At 34.1% G+C, this 22,462-nt stretch overlaps 1 protein-coding gene and 1 pseudogene across 5 annotated transcripts in view; one reads left to right on the top strand and one right to left on the bottom strand.

Annotated features, from left to right (window-relative positions):
• The window catches only part of ATF7IP (activating transcription factor 7 interacting protein), a 121,227-nt gene that overhangs the window by 42,559 nt on the left and 56,206 nt on the right, over nt 1–22,462 (top strand). For 4 of the 5 annotated variants that reach the window (XM_019452043.2, XM_019452041.2, XM_019452044.2 and 1 more), the window contains exons 2-5: nt 10,093–11,636; nt 17,337–17,420; nt 18,913–19,058; nt 20,384–20,521. In XM_019452043.2, coding sequence (XP_019307588.2) covers nt 10,100–11,636; nt 17,337–17,420; nt 18,913–19,058; nt 20,384–20,521 — 1,905 coding nt within the window. In that variant the 5' untranslated portion in view covers nt 10,093–10,099. The remainder of the gene's footprint in view (nt 1–10,092; nt 11,637–17,336; nt 17,421–18,912; nt 19,059–20,383; nt 20,522–22,462) is intronic. The other variant, XM_019452042.2, reaches the window with a different exon arrangement.
• Nucleotides 729–938, bottom strand: LOC128775230 (U2 spliceosomal RNA; annotated as a pseudogene).

Here is a 22,462-nt window from a genome sequence, read left to right as displayed (position 1 = left end):
AGATCATATGTTAAGGTGAATGTCATATAAGTTGTCAAATAAATGAGAAAAGAATATGACTTGGTGTAGTGTCTGACATATAATTGTCCCTTGATAAGTGTCAGTTTCTTTTTCTCCCTTTAAATTGTTTTGTTAACAGAAAGGGGAATTTATAATATAGAAAAAGTAGTATAAGGCATGCCTAAAAATAATAAATATGAAACTCAAGATTATGCTTATCTTTGTGTTAAGGAGATGGGGGTGGGGAAGGAGGAGCATGCTATCTGGTAGTCATAAAAAGGGCTTTGTTTTCTATTTCTAGTTGTTTTATTTCTTATCTGGATGGTGGGTACACACATGGTCATTATCTCAGAATTTATGTCTTACTGCATGTTCACAGTATTTTATAATGAATACTGAATTATAAACGCAATCAGTATTGCTAGACATTTGTAAAATAATATAAAATTTGAGTTAGAATGGAACTTAGCAAGCATCTGGTCTGATCTTTGTTTTTACAGTTGAGCAACCTGAAATCTAGAGAGTTAGGGTGATTTATCCTATGTTGATTGTTCTGCTAATGTTAGAACGAACATTGAGGAGACCCAGTTTTGTTAGTTTAGAAATCCTGGGTAGGCCAAGCTTTTTATAATTATGCATATATTCTTTAAGTTTATTTATTCATTTTGAGAGACACAGAGAGAGAGAGTACACACACACACACACAAGCAGGGGAGGGGCAGAGAGAAGGAGAGACAGAATCCCAAGCAGGCTCCATGCCATCAGTGCAGAACCCTATGCAGGGCTCGAACTCATGAGCTGTGAGATCATGACCTGAGCTGATATCAAGAGTCAGATGCTTAACCAATTGCGCCACCAGGCACCTCTATAATTATGTATTTTTAAGCTGATAAGAACAGATGCTACACTTGATCTTAGCCAAAAGGCTGAGAAGTGATTATAAATACGTATTTTTAAAGTGTGGTAGATTATATAATATTTCACCATTATTCTTTCTTGTAAGCTTCTTGTAAGAAGATGATATATATCTATGCCTTTTGTCAAGTGACATGAAGTATTTCCCAGTGGTTGCTTTTTACTTCTCCACGCCTTTAATGTGTAACTTGGCTTTAACCAATAGACTGTGAGTGAGAGTGATGTGTACTATGTCTAAGAAATAGCTTTAAGACCCTGGTGTATTGTATTGTTCTGTCATCGTAGTCTTTTCCCTTTGCCACAAGACCTAGATTTGGGGTGGGGGTGCCACTCCTTCAGCCTATGACCTAGAAAGATGAAGAATGTTATTAGCCAATAAGATTTTAGGGGTGGAAGTATTGTTGCAGTATTATTTAGTGAAAGGTGGCTGATACAGAAAGTAAGCTTTTCACTCTTTCTTCTTAGGTTTGGTCAATAAGAAAAGTTAGACCTGTTTCCTGACATTTGAAGAATTTACGGTTTTCACCTTCTCATAAATCATCCTGGGTGTTTTACTTCACCCAGGCAAACTATGAAAAATACATTTGGACAACTGGTTTAAATTCATGAAGAAATTATTACATGGACTTATGTAACTTTACTCATTATCTGCATAGGTGGTAGAATTTGGTGAGTAGGACAAGCTAGTAAATAGGGCCCTGGGGGATAGGATAACTGGCTAATTTCCTAAGGGAGTGTAACTTGATAAGTGTATTTTAAAATTGCATTTGTTAGATCAGGCCAGTCAGTTTTAATTTGCCTATATAACAGAATGATCCCAAAAATACACTTGGAAAAGTGATTTTAGGGTATCTTGCATTTTTTTCATGTAGACTACCCTAGAATTTCTGAAAACATAGCAGTGAATGCAACAAGTTAGTGACCAGTCTGGTTTTGATGTGACCAAAATTTCAAGAACATGATTTGATCCTACTTTTCCCAAAGAATTGTTGGTAAACCAAACTCCCTGTTTCCTTTGTTGTTGATTATTTTTTAAAAATTTAATTTCGGATATTTCATTCTACATTGATAACTCCAGCTAATATCAGTAGGTTGATGACAGGCAGAAGGGATTCTTTGTTGAGGTGTCAAATATTGTGATCACTTGATACTTTACTGAACGAGTATTAGATAATAGATCTCAGCAACTAATATTTTTTTAAAGATAGTAGGATAGCTATTGAATGTGTTTTATGAAATTAAGAGAAGAATGATAGCATAGAACTGAAAAATTGCGAACTATGGGAGATTGTGGATCTTCAAGTAAATATTGCCAGTGCTTTGTGAGTGACTGGGGGAGAGAACCTATAGAAAGCAAGAGAATATGGAAATGTGATGATGTGGGATTTTAAACAGAAGTAGTGAAAGTAGTTCTACTAAAGTTTTAGAAAAATAATTAACAGAAATGAAAAGATATCCATTATTTAAGATAAAAATTTAGGGGTGTCTGGGTGGCTCAGTTGGTTAAGCATCCGACTTTGGCTCAGGTCATGATCTCCCGGTTCATGGGTTTGAGCCCCATGTCGGGCTCTGTGCTGATGGCTCAGAGTCTGGAGCCTGCTTCGGATTCTGTGTCTCCCTCTCTCTCTGCCCCTCCCCCACTCGCATTCTGTCTCTCTGTCTCTCAAAAATAAAATAAAATGCAAAAAACAAAAAAATTTATAAAAAACTAAAAATTTAGAAAGTTCTTTATGCTAAATTTGTACAGATAAGTATTAAAGTGGATGAACCATTGCATTATCAGTTTTACCAGTCTCATTAACGGACAGTAAACAGTAAAGCAGATTTACACATTTATTGTGTAACACACTGAATATTCTTTATGATTTTATTTTCAGGACTGTTGCGGAATTCTCAACTAAATTTGGGAGTGTGAAATAAAATCATGCACTTCTCAGTTGAGAGTGGGTTCTCAGGGAATCAAGTGGCAGAATTGTGTTTCTAAAGAGGCTAGGAATCATGAGCATAAAGTGATTATGTAAGAATAAGCCATTATTAGTCCTGTTGGCCAATATTTATTTAGTCCATTTAATGAAAACTCAAATTTGAATAAAATTGTTCCCAGCATCTCAGTATTCAGATTAATGTTATAGTAACATCAGTTAACAGCATGAATGCACTTGGAGTGTTACGTCAAAGATAGAAATGTCAAGTCTGCTTAAATGGCTTTGCTTCACATTTTACAAGTTACTGCTAAGTTTTATTTTAAGTACACTTCATCAGGTATCCATAACTTTGAATTAGGATAGTGTTTGTGTATGTATGCATATGTTTTGATTTAACAATCCAGGTATTCCTATTGTTTTGTTAACTGTTCTTGGAAAGCAGTAGTACAGGCCCTTGTTTCTTCATCAGAAAAACCCTACAGGAGACCTCTTATTCAAACAATAAATCTGGGAGTATATTATGAGTATATTTCAGTTTCATCGAATATGTTTCACTATAATCGTTCACCTTTATTTTCACAGCCTTTGGATTCTTGGTAGAGTACTTGCCCTCATCTGCTTCCCTTGTTGCTGGGCAAGGTTTGTGATACTGATGTCTGATTGGTTTTAGACAACTATGGCTTTGAGCCAATCAGGCAGTGAATTTCGGTTCTCTCACACAAGGAAGCACTGAAGCAGCTGCTGATTTATTTTTTTCTATGGGGAGATTATATAAACTAAGAGTATGGCTGCAGCAAGCTCCCTCTTGGGTATGTTTGAAAAATTACAAGGTTCATCTGGAACTGAAGGAGAAAAAAAAATGAGGTTTATTTTTAAAACTTGTTTACTAAGAAAATCTGATAAGTGGTTAATTTGAGAAAAAATATATTCAGATGACAGATTACCTATTTTTATTTTATAATTTTATGTTTAAAGGACTGCAGAATGATATAGTATACGAAAAATTCCCCTTCAATTTACATGAATATTTACTGTTGTAATCCACACATTTGCTTTATTGCTTCAAAAGGGGAGAGCTCAAAAAAAAAAAAAAAAAGGGGGGGAGAGCTCATAACATGCTGTGAAAGGCAGTTAAGGAGAAAAAGATGTAGTAATTGTACTTACAACACTTAATATAGGTTGTCAGGAGTCAGACATTTTAATTTCATTAGGTGAATCAAACTGAGTCAGTTCAGTGCAGTAGACAACAAAGCACTTGATGATGCTATCTGTAGTAAATCTTTGGGTCCAAAATACTATTAATTTTTGGAGTCAGATCTATAACAATAGTGATAGGTAGGTATGAAAATAATCTTGTCATTTGGATTTAAGGTTCTGCTGAATTTTTAGTTATAAATGCTTTATAAATATAAAGGATTGTGGATTGTTTTAAGAAAGAAATTTACATTTGAATTTTACAGATTCTTTCTTATGGGGAGAGAAGTATATTCTTGTTATGTATGGTCCATGTTTGACTCATTCTCCAGTTAGGAAATTGATTTATATTTCTGGAAACATTCAGGGGTATTTAAAGAAAGATAAATTAAAATAGCATGAAAGGTGTATATTTTTATTTATTTATGTTATATATTTAATATGTATTGTATAGATTTAGATTTTATATGCATTTATGTTCTAGATTACTTATATTAGATAAAGAACCTCACTAACATATTTCGGATCCAGGTTTTAACTATGTTTCCCTGACCTTATTGTCTGTCTCCTGTTGCTGGGCAGGAATCAGAATGCTGGCTACTGATTGGCTGAGTTTGTGAGCAGCTCTTGAACAGCCACTTAAATTCTTGAGCTTTTTGAGCAGGCAGATTGTAGGCTAAGACATTACAGCTTTTGGTAATACTTCCCTTTGTTGTTTCATAGCTATGATCTCTTTGCTAGAAAAAAGGGTAAAAGTTGTAGGTGGGGGGGGGGGACGAAGCAGAGAAGAGAATAACGTTTTCACTTAAAAAAATAAGAGGCTTATTGGCCTTTCCTTAAAAATAATTTACCCAAAATTTGAAAAAAATTCCAAGCTATAGATACTTATTTGCAGGTAACATACCCTCTTGGTTATTTAATTATAAATTCCTCTGGTAAAGGTGAAGCCCTTTTTAATGCATTAGAAAAAGATTTTATTAATGACGGTATTTTCCTGTCTGAATGTAAAGAATAGAGACCTAAAAACAGTTTTTGACTCTCTTCTTCATGAAAAAAGTATTTTCTAGAGAAAGTTCATGTTTTACACATTTACTTCTAGATATGGCAGGCATTTTCTACTGTAAAATATAAATGATTTTTCCTGTGGAAATGAATTACAGGCATATGAAAGCTTCATGATTCTAGTGTTGCAATCTAAAAAAAGTAGTTTTTCTTTTGTAGAATAGTTTTGTGAATGGCATTTCAATTCCAGATGACGGTATTTAAACTGATCCTTAGAAATGTATTCTTCCGGTAGTACAGCCATGGAGACTTGTTTGCAGGTAACACACTGTTTTCAAATGTGTATCTTTCTTAAATATACTTTGCTTATGCAAAATACATTTTTAAAAAGTTATTGCTGATTGGTTTACACAGATATGGTTGAACTAGTTTGAACTGGTTCATGCTGCTTCCTTATGCTTTGTCTATTTTTCGTTATACTTAGAACCCATAAAATATCTGGTAAATGGCTGTAGTGTGCTCCCTTGTGGGTATAGATGGTAGTTATTTTGTAATTCTTTGTACAGTACTATATTATTACTGAATTGAATGACAACTTAATTGGTAAAAAGCCAGCTTGCGTGGAGTATACTTATTTTTATTAAATGTTATTTGGTGGTGGCAATTTAAATGTAATGTTTGCATGTTGGATTTCTCACCTATATACAAAATAACAGAAGTATTTGAGAAATTTGTCTCAGATTCTCTAGTTTATGCCTAAAAACACTGTGTATATACATAGACAATTACTAAGTTCTTAATGCATGGAATCTCATTTAATCATGACTACAACCTCTGTGGCAGGTACTGATAATGATACGCCCTTTTTAAGATTGCTGAAACCAATGTTAGGAAACTTGCCCTGTGTCACATAGTAAACACATGGGAGAGCTGGAATTCAAATCCGTGTTTTCTGTCTGCAGAATTCATGTTCTTAGTGGGGTTACTGAAAATTATGAAAATACACACTTTTTTAGAGGAATGCTTGCTTTTAATGCAACTCACAATAACTGTCAGGTATCCATGTAACAGCTGACAAATGTGGATATTATGAGGTCAGAGTCCAAAAGAATTGCAGCTCAGGTCTAAAAATATGTAAAAAGTAACCATACTCCTTAGGTTATAAATTTAATTATTTTCTGTCTTTGAAGTCAGCAAGAAAAAGTGATTACAAAATTTGCATTGTATCTTCTTTGCAGAAAAATTTCCAGTTAGTATGAGTTCGGAATGTATAGTGGGTGGGGAAAAAACTTGAAGTTTTAATGTTAGACTTTAATGAATAACCCTTAAAATAGTGCCTATGATAATTTTGCAGTAAATCTTCTGTTCAATTGAAAGGTAATTTTTCTGAATAGTTTTACTGAGTTCCATAATTAAAAGTCTAGGAAGACTAGGAAATACATTATAAGTAATTGGCTTAAAGTGAACAAATGAATGCAGAACGTACCACAATCTAGAAGTACTGTAATAAAAGTGGTAGGTTTTCAAGCTGTATTGACCTCTGGCAGATAGGCTAGGCCATTGTTTTATGCCTTTTAGCCAGAAGAACTATAGAACACCAGAATCAGACCTGTAATTGAACAAGTTGGATTTATTACTTGTTGCAGTGAGGGAGAATGCTTATCCTTGGGGAAACTGTGAGGCACATCAGTAAGGGATATTAGAAAAAACCCTAGTATAGGATTTGGGTTTAGTGTAGTAGAGATTGGGTTATTTGGGGGCGAGTTTGAGGAAATAGAGCCTTACTCTGGATTGGGTGCTGTCAAAAAGTGGAGGCAATTTAGGGCACCTGAGTGGCTCAATCAGTTAAGCGTCTGACTTCGGCTCAGGTCATGATCTTGCAGTCTGAGGGTTCAAGCCCTGCTCCCGGCTGTGTGCTGACAGCTCAGAGCCTGGAGCCTGCTTTGGATTCTGTGTCTCCCACTCTCTGACCCTCCCCTGCTCATGCTCTCTGTCTCTCCCTCTCTCTCAAAAATAAACATTAAAAAAAAGTTAAAAAAAAAAGTGGGGGCAATTCTATGCTTGGTTATCTCAATAAATCTCTGTAGGGAGGACAGACTACAGTTAGGATAAAGATGTAATTAAAAAAAAATTAGGCATCATTCATTTAGAGGGAGAGGTTTGATATTTCATAGGTTGCGCAGTGTTGATTAAAAAAAAAATTAGGCATCACTCTCAGAGAGGGAGAGGTTTGATATTTCATGGGTTGCACAGTGACCTTGTCTAATTTGGGTGATTTTATGTCCAGAAGGAGAACAACATGGCTTAGCTGTAAGCATCAAGTCAATTTATAATAATGAGATCTAGTTGTAAGTGTCAGATAAGTTCCCAGATGTCAGAGGCTGCTTTTTTCTCCCTCTCCAGCTAAAGCAAGTGTATCTTACCATCATTCCTACAGGTAATGGTGATGATAAATGAATATACAATATGAAAGCAATATTCTTGCTTCCTGTATATCTTAGTCCTTAAAAGACTTCTGTTTTATTCCGTTAGAAACTGGTTACATTGTTTTCTCCAGGACCGAGTCCTTGCACTCTTTCTTGCTTGCCTTACTGCACTGGTTAGATGTTAACACACAAATGGTATTAGAGAACATCCTTGTTTTGGTTCTGATCTTATTTCACCGTTACGTATGATATCTGTAGGGTTTTTTTTTTTTTTTTTTGTAGATAACTTTTATTATATTTGTTTTCTTCTAAGTTTTTTGAGAATTTTAATTTTTTTTATTTAAAAAAAATTTTTTTTAACATTTTTTTATTTTTGAGACAGAGAGAGACAGATCATGAATGGGGGAGGGGCAGAGAGAGAGGGAGACACAGAATCGGAAGCAGGCTCCAGGCTCTGAGCTATCAGCCCAGAGCCTGACGTGGGGCTCGAACTCACGGACCGCGAGATCATGACCTGAGCTGAAGTCGGACGCTCAACCAACTGAGCCACTGAGAATTTTAATTTTGAGTCAGTGTTGAATTTTGTCAAATGAATGGTCTGTGTCTGTTGATGATCTGGTGTTTATTTTCACTCTCTATTCTGTTTTTGCAGTGAATCACATTCCTTGAAGTTTCTTTTTTCCCCCTTTTGTTAAATAGGGAATTTAGGGCCTTGCAGGAACTAGGAATTAAAGAAGGATCTATTCCAGACCTTTCTCCTACCTGTGATTTGTGACAGCTTAACTCCAATTTTTACATGGCTCTCTGTGTGTGTATCTGTATCGAAAATTTCCCCTTTTTAAAAGGATACCAATCATTAGGGCCCACCTAATGACCTTATCTTGATTACCTCTGCAAAAAGTATCTAAATAAGGTCACATTCTGAGGTATTGGGGCTTAGGGTTCTAATTTTTTATCAAATGGACACCTTGGTTGGGCCTGAATAAAGCCATAATGCTTCATGACTCATAATCTACATTGCTCGATGTTTTTTTTAGTATGAGACCAACTTCGTATTTTTTTAAGGCGTTTCACATAATCATATTACTTTTTAAAGAAACTTCTAGCTACTTTTAGAGAAACTCACATGTGAAAGAATAAGTCACAGTGGAAATTAGAGAATATTTTAACAGAGCAACAATGAAAATATGACACATCAAAATATGAGATGCAGCTAAAGCAACGTTAAAAGGGAAATTTATAGCTTTATGTGTATTACAAAAGAGGAAAGATAGAAAATTAACAATTAATGTTTAACATGATGTGGAACTGCCAGACTGTTTTCCAAAGCAGCTATACCATTTTATAATCCCACCAGCATAGTGTGAGGGTTTCAGTTTGTTTGCTTCTTACCTATACTTGTTATTCTCTTTGATCATAGCCATCCTGCTATGTGTGAAGTGTTATGTCATTGAAGTTTGATTTACATTTCTCTGATGACTAATAACATTGAGCATCTTTTCATTTTTAGTGCTTATCGGCAGTTCGTCTATTGGCAATTTGTAGGTCTTTAATTAATTAATTAATTAATTATTTAATTTTTAATGTTTATTTAGTTTATTTTTTGAGAGACAGAGAGTGAGTGGGGGTGGGGCAGAGAGAGAGAGGGAGACGCAGAATCTGAAGCAGGCTCCAGGCTCCGAGCTGTCAGCACAGAGCCCGATGTGGGGCTCGAACCCACGGACCGCGAGATCATGACCTGAGGCGCATTCTGACGCTTAACCCACCAAGCTACCCAGGCGCCTCATCAATTTATATGTCTTTTAGAGAAATGTTTATTCAGTTCCTTTGTCCATTTTTAAGTTGGGTTACTTTTGTTGTTATTCAGTTGTAATAGTATTTAGTATTTTTTAGATGCAAGTCTCTTAGATACATGTTTGCAAATATATGATTTATAAATATTTCCTATTGTGTGAGTTGTCTTAGCAAATTTTTGATGATAATCTCTTGTAAATATGTTTATAGTACTGTTAATCTAGATATGCCTGGTTGCAAATGTAATCTTTCCTCCTGTGTTCCTTAGTTCTCTTCTCTTTTTCCTTATCTTTGTACCTCTTTCCCATTCCTCTGCTTTCATTCTCTTATACTTTTCTTTTTCCATCTACTTTTTTACTGAATTTACTTTTTTTTATGCTAATGTATCTCCTCCAGACTCTGAATCCATTAGCTTACTAAGAATTAAAACTAGAAACTAGTCACTTTTTTCTTTTACTTTTTTTTTTTTTTTTTAATGGTATGAATGGTCGTTATTGTTTGCAATGGAAAGTGCAAGAGGAGGGAACATGACAGTTCCAGCTCCAGGGGTGGCTCCAAAGACCTACTCTTTTGCTGTCCCCCCAAAAAAGCAAGTCATTTTTTTTCCTAATGCTTCTTAATAATTGATCTTCTATGGACTGTACCTGTCATCAGTTTTATATTACATAAGTCCAATTAATACGAAAATTAACACAGCAGGGATTATTATGCTTTGTATATCATTATTTCAAAATTACATGAAAGTGTGTTTGCTTATAAGATCAATTTGCAATTTGTCTTATGATTAGGTGGCTTAGGTTTTCATTATTAAACTCTCTTTCTTTCTCTTTTTAAAGATTCAAAATGGATAGTATAGAAGAACCTCAGAAAAAAGTCTTCAAGGCTCGAAAAACAATGAGAGTGAGTGATCGTCAGCAGCTTGAAGCAGTGTACAAGGTCAAAGAGGAACTGTTGAAAGCTGATGTCAAGCTATTAAATGGCAACCATGAAAATGGAGATTTGGACCCAACTTCACCTTTGGAAAATATGGATTATATTATTGACAAGGAGGAGGTGAATGGCATTGAAGAGCTTTGTTTTGACCCTGAAAAAAGCAAATCAGAATGGAAAGAAACCTCCTGTACCTTAAATGTTAATGTAAAAAATAAGCAGGATGATGACTTAAAGCATGAACCTTTGTCTCCTAATAATATAGCTCCTGAACTAGTCTGTAAACTGACTGCTGAACCATCTTCTGATGAGCCAGCCTCTGGTGATCTGGCTATGGGAGATCCAGCTGCTGGAGATTCAGCCCCTGAAGATCTGGCCTCTGAAGTACTAACCTCTGGTGATCCTGCCTCTGATGATGATCCCACTTCTGGTGAACCCACCTCTGGTGATCTCACCTCTGGCAATCCCACCTCTGGTGGAATAGTCTCTGGTGAAACAGTCTCCAGTGAACCATTCTCTGGTGACTTGGTCTCTGGTGAATCAGTCCCTGGTGAATCAATCTCTGCTGAGCCAGTGTCTAGTGATCCGGCCTCTGATGATTCAGCCTCTGGTAATCTGTCCTCCGAAGCCCTGGCCTCTGATGATCCAGCCTCTAGTGATCCGGCTTCTGGTGATCCAGCCTCTGGTGATCCAGCTTCTGGTGATCTGCCCTCTGACGAACCCACTTCTGATGAACTGACTTCTGAATCAGCCTTTGATCCTACCTTTGAACCAAGTTCTGTACCAGTTTGTGAATCTGTTCCTGAAACTGACATTACAGAGCCTAGTAGCAATAAAGGTGGTGATTTTCTTGAGAAAAATAGTGATGATGAAAAGTTAGACCAAATTTTCTCATTTGGCGAGAAAAATAAGGCTGATAGTAATGTTGATGGTGATGAAGAAACTCTAGAAACAGATGATACAGTTATTTGTTCAGATCTACCTCCTGAAAATGAAAAGAAGGTAAAGGAAGATACTGTCACAGAACCTGCTCTTGGAGAGGAGGCTATATCTAGCAGTATGGAAATTGACCAAAGTGAAAAGAATGAAAATGAAAATTCTGCAGACCTTTCAGAAACCATTAGTGAAAATGTTACAAAAGATGAGAAAAATGAGATTATCTTGGAAAACACAGATTCTATGGAGACAGATGAAATCATTCCTATTTTGGAAAAGCTTGCACCTGCCGAGGATGAACTTACTTGCTTTTCTAAAACTTCTCTTCTTCCAATTGATGAGACAAACCCAGATTTGGAAGAGAAGATGGAAGGTTCTTTTGGTTCACCATCCAAACAAGAAAGTAGTGAGAGTTTGCCAAAAGAAGCCTTTTTGGTCCTTTCTGATGAGGAGGATATTTCTGGTGAAAAAGAGGAGTCTGAAGTTGTACCACAAAATGAAACATGCTCTCCAGGTTAGCATATTACTTAAGTTTTATAAAGATTTTGATTAGGTTTGATAAACTGCTTAATAAAGCAGTTTTACAAAGTTAAAATTTTTTTTTAGTTGCTGAGAAAGTTGAGAACGATGGTGACTGGAATGATCTCTTAACTTCATAGATTCTTAACAGAATTTAGATTTACAAAGTATCTACTCTGAGAGCAATATTATGTGAAGTGACAAGAAGGGAGGTAAAATAATGGGAAAATATGGCTCTTGCCCTTAAGGGGCCTATTGTCTAGGAATAAAGAGATGAGATGGACCAATACTGTGAGATAACAGTTTTAAGTCAGTACATAATTGATCAAAGTCCTAACAATTGGTTTTCCTATCACTTAGCAACCAAGTAACTTAGAGTGGATTAATTTGTTTGCTTCGAGTATAGCAAATCACCTTTTACAATTGATTTTCCCATTTTTAGTATTCTTTGTCTGAAAAACAACACCACCATTGCTAAAATCCAGAAACTTGAAGCCTGATAATCTATTTGATAAAGGCTTCATCTGTTTGCTTTCTGAGCCCTCTTGATTCTACCAACTTACTCTCTTCCTCTGCATCTTCTGAATGATCTCTCTGTAACTTAAGTCTTTTATTTGATTTTGTTCTTCTCTTTCATTGGGTCCCTGTTACTTTTAGGTTAATTCCAAACCCTTTATATGAAAGTATATAAGCTCCATAATTTGTTCAAAAGCCTATCTTTCCATCTTTTTTATTATTCCTAGAGAAAAAGGAAAGAGTGAGAAAAATCCTATTTTTGCTTTCATGGTCAAACTCAAATATCACTTCCGTTTGAAACTTCTCAGTTCTTTTCAGAGTGGCATGAATACCTTTATGTCCTTCTCTTTGCCTTAGAACTCTGTGAGAGGAGTGACCTTGTAGCATTAAACACAGCATTTGGTTTCTGGTTTGTTCAAAAGAAGAAAAAGAGGCCTAGGAGACTCAGGGGATGTTTTTTTCCCCAATAGATCATACCAATTTTTGGAGGTAGAGATTTTTTTGTTATTAAAAGATGACTTCATTTCCAAAGAGTATTTATTCATTTATTAAAGCTGTCTAGAGAGACAGGCCAAGCTCTTCTTGGTTCTGGGGATTTAAAGATAAAATTTAGTACTTGCCTTTAGGATGCAGACAAGAATTCAATCACAGGACATTAAATAAAGGCTGTGAATATAGTTAATAACGTTAAATTGGTATTCTGGGAGTTTATAGAAGGGTAACTTTATAAAAACATAAATGTATTCAGGAAAGCACTTTCCTTTCATTGTCTGCATAATATAGGGTTTTAGTGAAGATAATCCCTCTTAATTGCATGTCCATCCTACTTGCTCAGGCCAAAAATCTTGGAGCCATTCTTGTTTTTCTCTGTATTCCATATCCCATCAGTCCATCAGGAAATCCTATTGCCTCTACCTTCAGAATAGATGTAATCCAGTCTCTTATCATCCACTACTGTCCCCCTTGCTCTGAGCCACCGTCATCAGGTCAAAATAATGCTCGGGTCAGTGCTCAGTGAATATTTGTGGAGTGAATGAATAATTGGTAATATAAGAGAAGTGTATTATGGAAGACCTTGGTTACAATGCTAACACATTCTAACAGTACTGCGGAGCCATCGAATGATTTCAAGCAGAGGAGAATGATATGATGAGGTTTACATTTTGGAAAGATAAGTAACCATGTTTAGGGTGACCTTAACTCATTCATTCAGTAAGAACTGTTTATAGAGAGAGTGGTATTAGGGCAAGTCCTTAAACCACCTTTTGGTAGACTATATAAGAAAGTCATAGCAAATTGCATATTATTATTTCATGAGTTTATACATTTTACCTTTATGTCACGACTTGATATTGGGAACCATCCTTCCCACTCAATGCTGTTAAATGCCAGGACATGACTATTAAGCCATCCATGTGGTTATTTACTTTTAGACTTTTATCTGATTTTATGCTATTAGCAGAGTAAGTGTAGTGATAGATTTAATTTCTTAGCTGATAAGTAAACTTTTATTTCCTGTCTTCCCTTCCCCAATCCCCCAAGGAAATTTTGTGTATAGTATGTTGAAGTATATTTTCTTCATTGGTCTTAAAACTGTGCTCTGTTCTCTTTACATGGTAGTGGAATCTGTTACGGTAGTTACAGTAGTCCCCTTTTATCAATGGTTTCATTTTGCATGGTTTCAGTTTTTGCGGTTTTAGTTACCCACAGTCAACCATGGTCTGGCAGCAGATGATTCTTCTTCTGACTTACTGTCTTTAGTATTGACTTTCTGGGTCAGGGGTAGTCCAAATCTAGATGGTAATGCCTATGTCATTCACCTCACTTCATCTCATCACATAGGTATTTTATCATTTCACATCATCACAAGAACTGTGTGCAGAACAATAAGATATTTCAAGAGAGACCATATTTATATAATTTATTACTATTATATATAATATATAGCATACTATATATTATATATATAAAATTATATATATATATATTTCACCTCACTTCCTCTCATCACATGGGTATTTTATCATTTCACATCATCACAAGAACTGTGTGCAGAACAATAAGATATTTCAAGAGAGACCATATTTATATAATTTATTACTATTATATATAATATATAGCATACTATATATTATATATATAAAATTATATATATATATATTTCACCTCACTTCCTCTCATCACATGGGTATTTTATCATTTCACATCATCACAAGAACTGTGTACACAACAATAGGATATTTTGAGAGAGACCATTATATATATATATATATATATATATATATATATATAGTTATATACAATATATAATTATATACGTTATATATATAATAGTGTATGCTATTATAATTATTTTTAGTTATTGTTGTTAATCTCCTGTACCTGATTTATAAATTAAATTTTATCATAGGTGGGTATGTGTAGGAAAAAAATGTATAGGGTTCAGTTCTATCCATGGTTTCAGACCCTCACTGGGGGTCTTGGAACATAGCCCCTGCAAATGAGGAGGGACTGTAGCACATGTCATTTTTGTTGCTTTGTACCTTCTGAGGTATTACTTTCATTTTTCAATTCTTGACTAATTTTTAATGTTTTCAGAACAGAGTTATAAATTGAAGTACTGAACTCTGGCTCTTCCCTCTAGCTACTAATGTTTATTTGCTGTACTAACAGGAAAATAGAAACCTCTGTCATTTCAGGCACTTTAGCAAATCTGTCTTAAATATAGCAGTTATGATGGCTATGAGCAGCAACAAAAAATAATGAAAGATACCAGAAAGCAAATAGAAAACCATTTTAATTTTACAATAGTAAAAGAAAGACCTAAAAAGTATTGCAGATACACTGAGAAGGCCTGAAGACACTGTCATATTGTTGCATAGTACTGTATGATAACTGATGTTTACCAGATGACTAAAATCATAATCTGTTTATTAAGAAGGCTAGGAAAATAAAAATTTCTCTCTGGAAAAGTTCAGGCAGCAGTAGAGGAGGTACACATAATAGTTTGTCTTCCATTCACTCTTACGTTATGGACTCTTTTTTCTCTAGCTCCTGTTCCATCTTTTTCCTCTCTTTCAGAGCCGTTCTTCAAGTTACAGTAATAGGCTAACACTATATTTTCCTTTTCCTAATTACTCTTCAGTTGAATTTTGATTTTCATCTTCCAGCATCCCTTCCTAATTGTTATTAGCGAAGTGACATTGATGAACAGGCAATTTATAGAAAAGGAAATACAAATAGCCAATAAACATAAAGATTCTCAACTTCACAAAGCATATCAGCAAAATGTGGCATTATTGATAAAAGTGAAATTTGTTTTTTGAGTGGTATCATAATTTGGAAAATAAAGACTCTATAAACTTTCATCTCAAGCAGTCCAGCTACTCTGTGTCTCTGGAAACTGGGTACTAAGAAATTCAAGAATCACCACCCTCAGTATTAAAATCAGGAGGATTTGGAAAACTATATATAGAAAAATAATGCTTTGTAATGAGTTTGTGATCTATAAGGGAGCAAAACAAATTTTCATTTCATTGAAACTGGAGTTGAAGGATAGGATCTTAAGATATTTCCAATGAGCATAGTAAATGGAGAGTTAATTTTCTAATGCTTTTTATTTTTTTTAATTTATTTTAAAGTTTATAAATTGGTTTAGTAGGGGCACCTGGCTGGCTCAGTGGGTAGAGCCATGTGATTTTTGATCTCAGGGTCATGAGTTCAAGCCCCATGTTGGGCATGGAGCTTACTTAAAAAAATAGTCTTAATAATCTTTATGTGCTCTGTTAACTGTTTTGTTTTGACTATAGTCATGGTTTACAGATTTATTGTTTTACCTTAGCGTGAAAAAAATATTCTTAAGGGTCTTATTAATAGGTTCATCAATGATCCTGTTTTCACCTAAAAGGTCTTTTCAGTCATTTTAGCCTTGACTTCTACCATCAGGTTGTTGGGATTTAAACTTTGCTGTTTGGAGAAGAAATGCCTTATCAAAATCTTTATATAATGCTATATTTCTTGTGATTACTTATTTAATTTTGGTTGCAGAATATGAGGAAACACCATGCATTATTGAAACCACTGGGGAGCCAGTTGCAGTGATGTAAGGAGGAAAAATAGATACCCAAACATGTTAGTGAATTGTTCTTCTCCCCCATTTGATGTTTATGTTAATTGAGGAGATATAGATTGATTTACTAAAGACCCTTCTGGTACCTCTGGGATTTTATTTGTGTTAATAATGCAATTGTATAGACATTTTTAGCAGTATTTTTTGGTAGCATTCTTTAGTTATATTTTATTATATGCCTTATGAAAATTTACCTTTTTGTACATTGGACTTTTCTCATCTATATGATGGCAGAAATAATGTATAGGATTATACTAAGGATATGAAGTAATGTATGTCATGCACTTAACTCAGTTGTTGGCACTGGCATCAATTAAATTAAGCTTTCTTTATCTTTAGGGTAGTTTTTCCATTTCCATTTTATAAACTATCTCATATCCATTAAAATAACTTAATGATTTAATTTGTCTCATTAAAATTTTAGGTGTTTTGAATTTGCCAGTACTTTGTAATTTTTTTTTGTAATTGTCACAACTACTACAGTACTTTAGTTTTAATAATTGAATGTAATGGAGTCTAAATGCTTTATAATAGTTTTCGCATTTTATTAACCTACCGTTGACAGTAAATTACTAAGCCAATTCTTTGTTTTAAAATCTATAGTGTGAATTTTCTTCCACATTAAGAGCTTTTAAAAGTGGACTTGGGCATTCTGTGCTCTCTTTTTATTCCTAAAATGTCACATTTGAGACCAATTTTATTTTATTAAAAAACAATTTTTTTTTTTTACATTTATTTATTTTTGAGAAACAGAGTGAGACAAAGCATGCGAGGGGGAGGGGCAGAGAGAGAAGGAGACACAGAATCCAAAGCAGGCTCCAGGCTCTAAGCAAGCGGTGAGCACAGAGCCTGATGCAGGGCTCGAACCCATAAACTATGAGATCATGACCCGAGCCAAAGTCGGACGTTGAACCGACTGAGCCACCCAGGCACCCCAAGACTGATTTTATAAAAGTTTATTGACAGGGTAGTTAATACCAAAGTGTAAATTACAATGAGCTGCTATGAATGCCAATGTAAGTAAGATTTCCTTTTTTATTTTTGTTACAGCAGAAGTAGAAACTGATGAAAAGGACAGCAAACCTGAGGAAGAAGAGAAAGTAATAAATGAAGATGAAAGACCTTCTGAGAAAAGTAAGCATGTACAAAAAACTTGATCTGTTTAAAAAAAATAGTAATTCAATGTTTCTTCTTTTAAGGCTCTGAAATATACTTTAATTTCCATGAGATGACTTAAAAAATGTTTTTAGTTTAAGTGAAACACAGTTCAATCATTTTCTTGAGAGCTAACCCAAGGATTTTTGAAAGTATTATTTCATATACTTCAGTGTTTTATTTATACTTTTCATTGTTCCATAAGAAAGATTTAAGCTTAATATTTAGTAAAGTACTATCTGAATGTCTTGAGATAAATTGTGTAAGATTTATATTTAGAGTATGGGACTAATAATTTTCTCAGGAGTGATATAAACAAATGAAATTATGTATCTTAGTCTCCTTAAGGTACTTAAGCTTCATGAGATGGGGAATTGATGGAATGGGGTGTCATTAGGTTTATAAGATTATCATGGGGTTAGAAGTCAGGATACCTAGGTTCTATATCTTTCCCTGTCATTCTGGTTTCCATGTATGACATATAAGTTATGATTACAAGAGAAGTTATAGAAGAGAATTGGATTTTAAGAGTAGGCACATAGTTATATGGATATAGAGAAAAGTGAAGAGGGATAGTTATGGTTACATAAGGACATTTCCATTTAATAAGTGGAGATTTTAGTATTTTTACTTTTTATATATTGAAAAAGAAACCAGGTAATAAAATTTGCTTATGATCTCATGAATGTTACCAATATATGAAACATAAAATTTTTAAATGAAGATCTTTGAATATCTTTACCAAATTGACTTCTGTAATGACATTGATTTTATTTTTATTTATTTGACATTCATTAGAATATATTAAGAATATTCTTATGTTATTTTTCTAAAGCTAATGATTAAGAATTTTTTTCTAAATTTACTGAGAAAAAAATATACTGAAAAGGAAGAATTAAATAATTAAAGCTATGCAGTTGTTAGAAACCTGTGACATGAGAATGAATAATATATTTTGTCAAAGGATTCATGTGCACTATAAAGTTTAGGAAAGGGAATGAATATGAGCTGATTTCTCATATCATATCATATTCATATTTTAGGTGATTCTCAAGGAAAGAATATTTATGTTTATATTGTACATTGCTCAGCCTTTAAGAAGTTCTTGTTTAGTATATTGAAAATCATTTGAAGCTCAGAGCAAAGAAGCTACCTACTCACTTTTTTTTTTTAAGTGTATTTATTTTGAGAAAGAGAGAGAGAATGTGCGCAAGCTGGAGAGGGGCAGAGAGGGGCAGATCTCAAGAACAGTGAGATCATGACCTGAGCCAAAATCAAGAGTCAGATGCTTAACTGACTTAGCCACGAGGTGCCCTTACCACACTTTTCTAATCTCAAAAACAATTCATAAAATAACTGATTGAGAATGGTATTGTTGTGATAGGTAGGAATAATACTTTGCTGAGAGTGGAGAAGAGGCATTAAGGTCTATAATAAAAACCTGATTAATCATTATGCTTTTTGTTCTCAGGTGAATTTTCCAGAAGAAAGCGTTCTAAGTCAGAGGACATGGACAATGTACAGTCCAAACGTCGTCGATACATGGAAGAAGAATATGAGGCAGAATTTCAAGTGAAGATTACAGCCAAGGGAGATATTAACCAGAAGCTACAAAAGGTGTTACAGATTATAAATCAAAAACCGTATTAAATAAAAAACATGACTATTTTTATTCTATTAGGTTTTTGACATTATTCTGTATTTTACTGGTATATTTGGGTTTTTCATAGAGAGAACTTGACAAAAATAGTTGAGCTTATTATTCTCAATAATTTAAAAAACTTTCTGATTCTTTTTTAAGATTTTATTTTTTCTTCTATATTGAACTTTATTCTAGTGGAAATATTAGAGTCTTATATGTTAACATTTTAATCTTTGTTACAAGCTGGTTTCATGGTTGTAAGTTCCTATATTGTAAGTCTTTGTTATGTACTTTAGGCTTAGTATTAAAAATGATAGGGACAGAGCTTTAGAATGACTAGGGAAAGGGAGTATTTAAAATGTGGACTTAGGAAACGTCAGCCAAATCTATGAAGCTAGAGTTAGAAATACTGAAAATACATAGCATTTGATATATTTTTCAAAATGTGTTAACAGATATGTATGAAAACTGCCTTTTAAAGAAGAATATGAAACTCAGCTGAAATTAATTTTTTAAGGTCTTGTAAATTTAATGATGAAATTATAACTAATCTAGGTTTTAGGGTAATGTCCTTCCATTAAGATATAGTATAAATATACACATTGAAAAAAGAATAGTGAGGCAATAAAAAGTAGCTTTTTTTTCCTTCCAACTTTTAAATTTGTCATATGGAACTAATAATGCTTACTTAGTCTTTTTTATAGCGTTGTTACAAATATGAAGATAGGCATGTGAAAGAATTTTGAAACTTCTATTTGAAACTTCTGTGTACTGAGAGTTTACTCCTCTGCAACAGTATTACTCAAGTATGGACCGTGGACATGCACTATGTATTATTCTATTTGTTATGGATCCAAAATAAGATAAATATGTAAATTGTGAGTAGGCATTCAGAAATATTTTATAGAAATTTCATAGTGCAGTGACGTTCTTACTGTCTCAAAAAATATCATCTGCAACAGATTAGAAATTTTAAAAACTGGTCCTTTCCTTTAATTGATTTCCTTTGAATCACAGTAGAAGATACAAGAAATAAATATTAAAACTTCAGTTTAAACTTATTTATAAAATTTCGCTCTCTCGAAATTTTCTATTTTTAGTATAATTGTATCATAGCAGATATTACATCTGTAGAAGTGCAGGCTTTCAGCAGATGACACTGTGTCATGAATGCCAGCATGTTTTTCATTAAACTAATCAATACCATCAGTACTGTCTTATTAGTACATAAGAATATGTACAGTTTGCTGCTTGCTGAAATGCCTTCTTTGCTGTAACAAAGAAATGTGTATCTCTTTAGGTTGTACAGTGGTTGCTAGAAGAAAAATTGTGTGCGCTACAGTGTGCTGTATTTGATAAGACGTTGGCAGAATTGAAAACACGAGTGGAAAAGATTGAATGCAACAAGAGACATAAAACAGTTATTACTGAACTACAGGTTTGTATACTGACTTGAATTGTATACTCGTGTCATTATTTTTGTAACTTATTTTTGAGGGCACATTTTCCAAATATTAGAAGTAAAAGTAGTCTCCATTAGTTTGCTAAGGCTGCCATAAAAAAGTACCATAAACTGGTGGCTTAAGCAACAAATGTATTGTCTCATAGTTCTGGAGGTTAAAAGTCTATGATCAAGGTGTTGGAAGAATTGGTTCTATTTGAGGTCTGTAAGAGAGAATCTCTTCCATGTGTCTCCTCTAGCTTCTGATGGTTTACTGACAGTCTTTGGCATCCTTGCTTTGTAGAAGCTTCATCCTGATCACTGGCTTTGTCTTCACATTGCAGTTTACCTGTGTGTGCCCAAATTTCCCCTTTTTACAAAGAAACCAGTTGTTTTGGATTGGGGCCCACCCTACCCCAGTATGACCTTATCTTAACTAATAACCTTTTTAAAGACCATATTTCCAAATTGAGTCACATTATGAGATACTTGGGCGTTCAGACTTCAATGTATGAACTTCTGAGGCACATATACACAGTTCAACCCAAAATAGAGCTTCAAACCTATCTTAGTGGTTTTTAAATATTTTTTAGTCACTGAAGAAAGGCTGGTAGTATCTAGCATGGCATAAGTACCAAATAATATTTATTGTAAGTGATTCTGTTTATATTAATCCACTTCCTCCCACAGATCATATGTTATAAAGATGTTAGTTAATTTATGTTTGTTAATAATTGCTACTTCGTTTTTTATTAAATATAACTATATATTAACATGCAGTGCCAGAGCTTCTAATTGACTGAATTGAACACATGATAACATGCTGTAGTAATTCGTTTTATTCCAAAACTAAGAAATTGGAAATTTTTATCAGTACATTCATTCTGTCGTAGGTAAATGTATGGTTTCTATTAGGCTTTTCTGAAATTGGAGCATAGTCTATAGATGATGAGTTTGCAAACCACTTACAGAGGTTTATTGTACAAATGAGGTGGGCGCCTGGGGGGCTCAGTCATGTAAGTGTCTGACTCATGATTTCGGCTCAGGTCATGATCTCTAGGTTCATGGGCTTGGTCCCCATGCTGGGGACACAGAACCTGCTTGAGATTCTCTTCCTCTCTCTGCCCCTTCCCTATGTGTGTGCTCTCTTTTCTCTCTCTCAAAAACAAAGAAATAAACATTAAAAACAAGCAAACAAATGACGGCAAAGTGGTCCATGAAAAGTGACTGTTTTCTAGTTATAAATTGCATCCAAAAGTGACTAGAATTTATGTTTATATTTCTCAGCCTAAAAGTTCTTTTTCTTGGTTTTATATTGTTAATTTTTTTTGAAGTTAGACTTTTTTAAAATAAGATCTTTGTAGTAATTTTGTAATTTAGAACAACACTAGTCCTCTTTCTTCCTTTAGCAGGTCTTTCTAATAGTAGTAGTGTTGTTTAATTACTAAACTTTATTTTACTAATACTGTTGAGAATTTTCAATTAGAACTTTAAAATGTTTGAAGATTTTAAAAAGTGATTTCATTGTTTCTCATTTTGTGTTTTTAGAACATGAGATTTTGACTCTCATATTCTCATGTAATATGCAAGTCCAGATCTCTTAATATTTAATATACCTTTGCACTTGGTGTTTCTTGGTAGCCGCAGAATCTGAAGTTTTTCAACACCAAACCAAGCTTTCTTCCACAAATAAATCCACTTCCCATTGTTCCTTTTATTTGTAATTCTTGAATTCTTAGAAAAATTTTCCAAGAATATCTTTCCATTTTCCTTCCAATTGATAGTTTTTGAGTTCTTAGAAATAGATCTCTCAGTCATTTCACATATACAGTGGGTTATCAAATTATAACTTTTTAATTTCTTATTAATATCTATCTCTGGGGTGCTTGGGTGTCCCAGTCAGTTGAGTGTACGAATCTTGGCTTCAGCTCAGGTCAT

Source organism: Panthera pardus, unplaced genomic scaffold (genome assembly GCF_024362965.1).
Source record: "Panthera pardus isolate Hobbes unplaced genomic scaffold, ASM2436296v1 HiC_scaffold_6, whole genome shotgun sequence".
NCBI classification, from domain to species: domain Eukaryota; kingdom Metazoa; phylum Chordata; class Mammalia; order Carnivora; family Felidae; genus Panthera; species Panthera pardus.
Note: the sequence above shows the minus strand (reverse complement) of the source record. Positions and strands in the feature narration are given on the sequence as shown.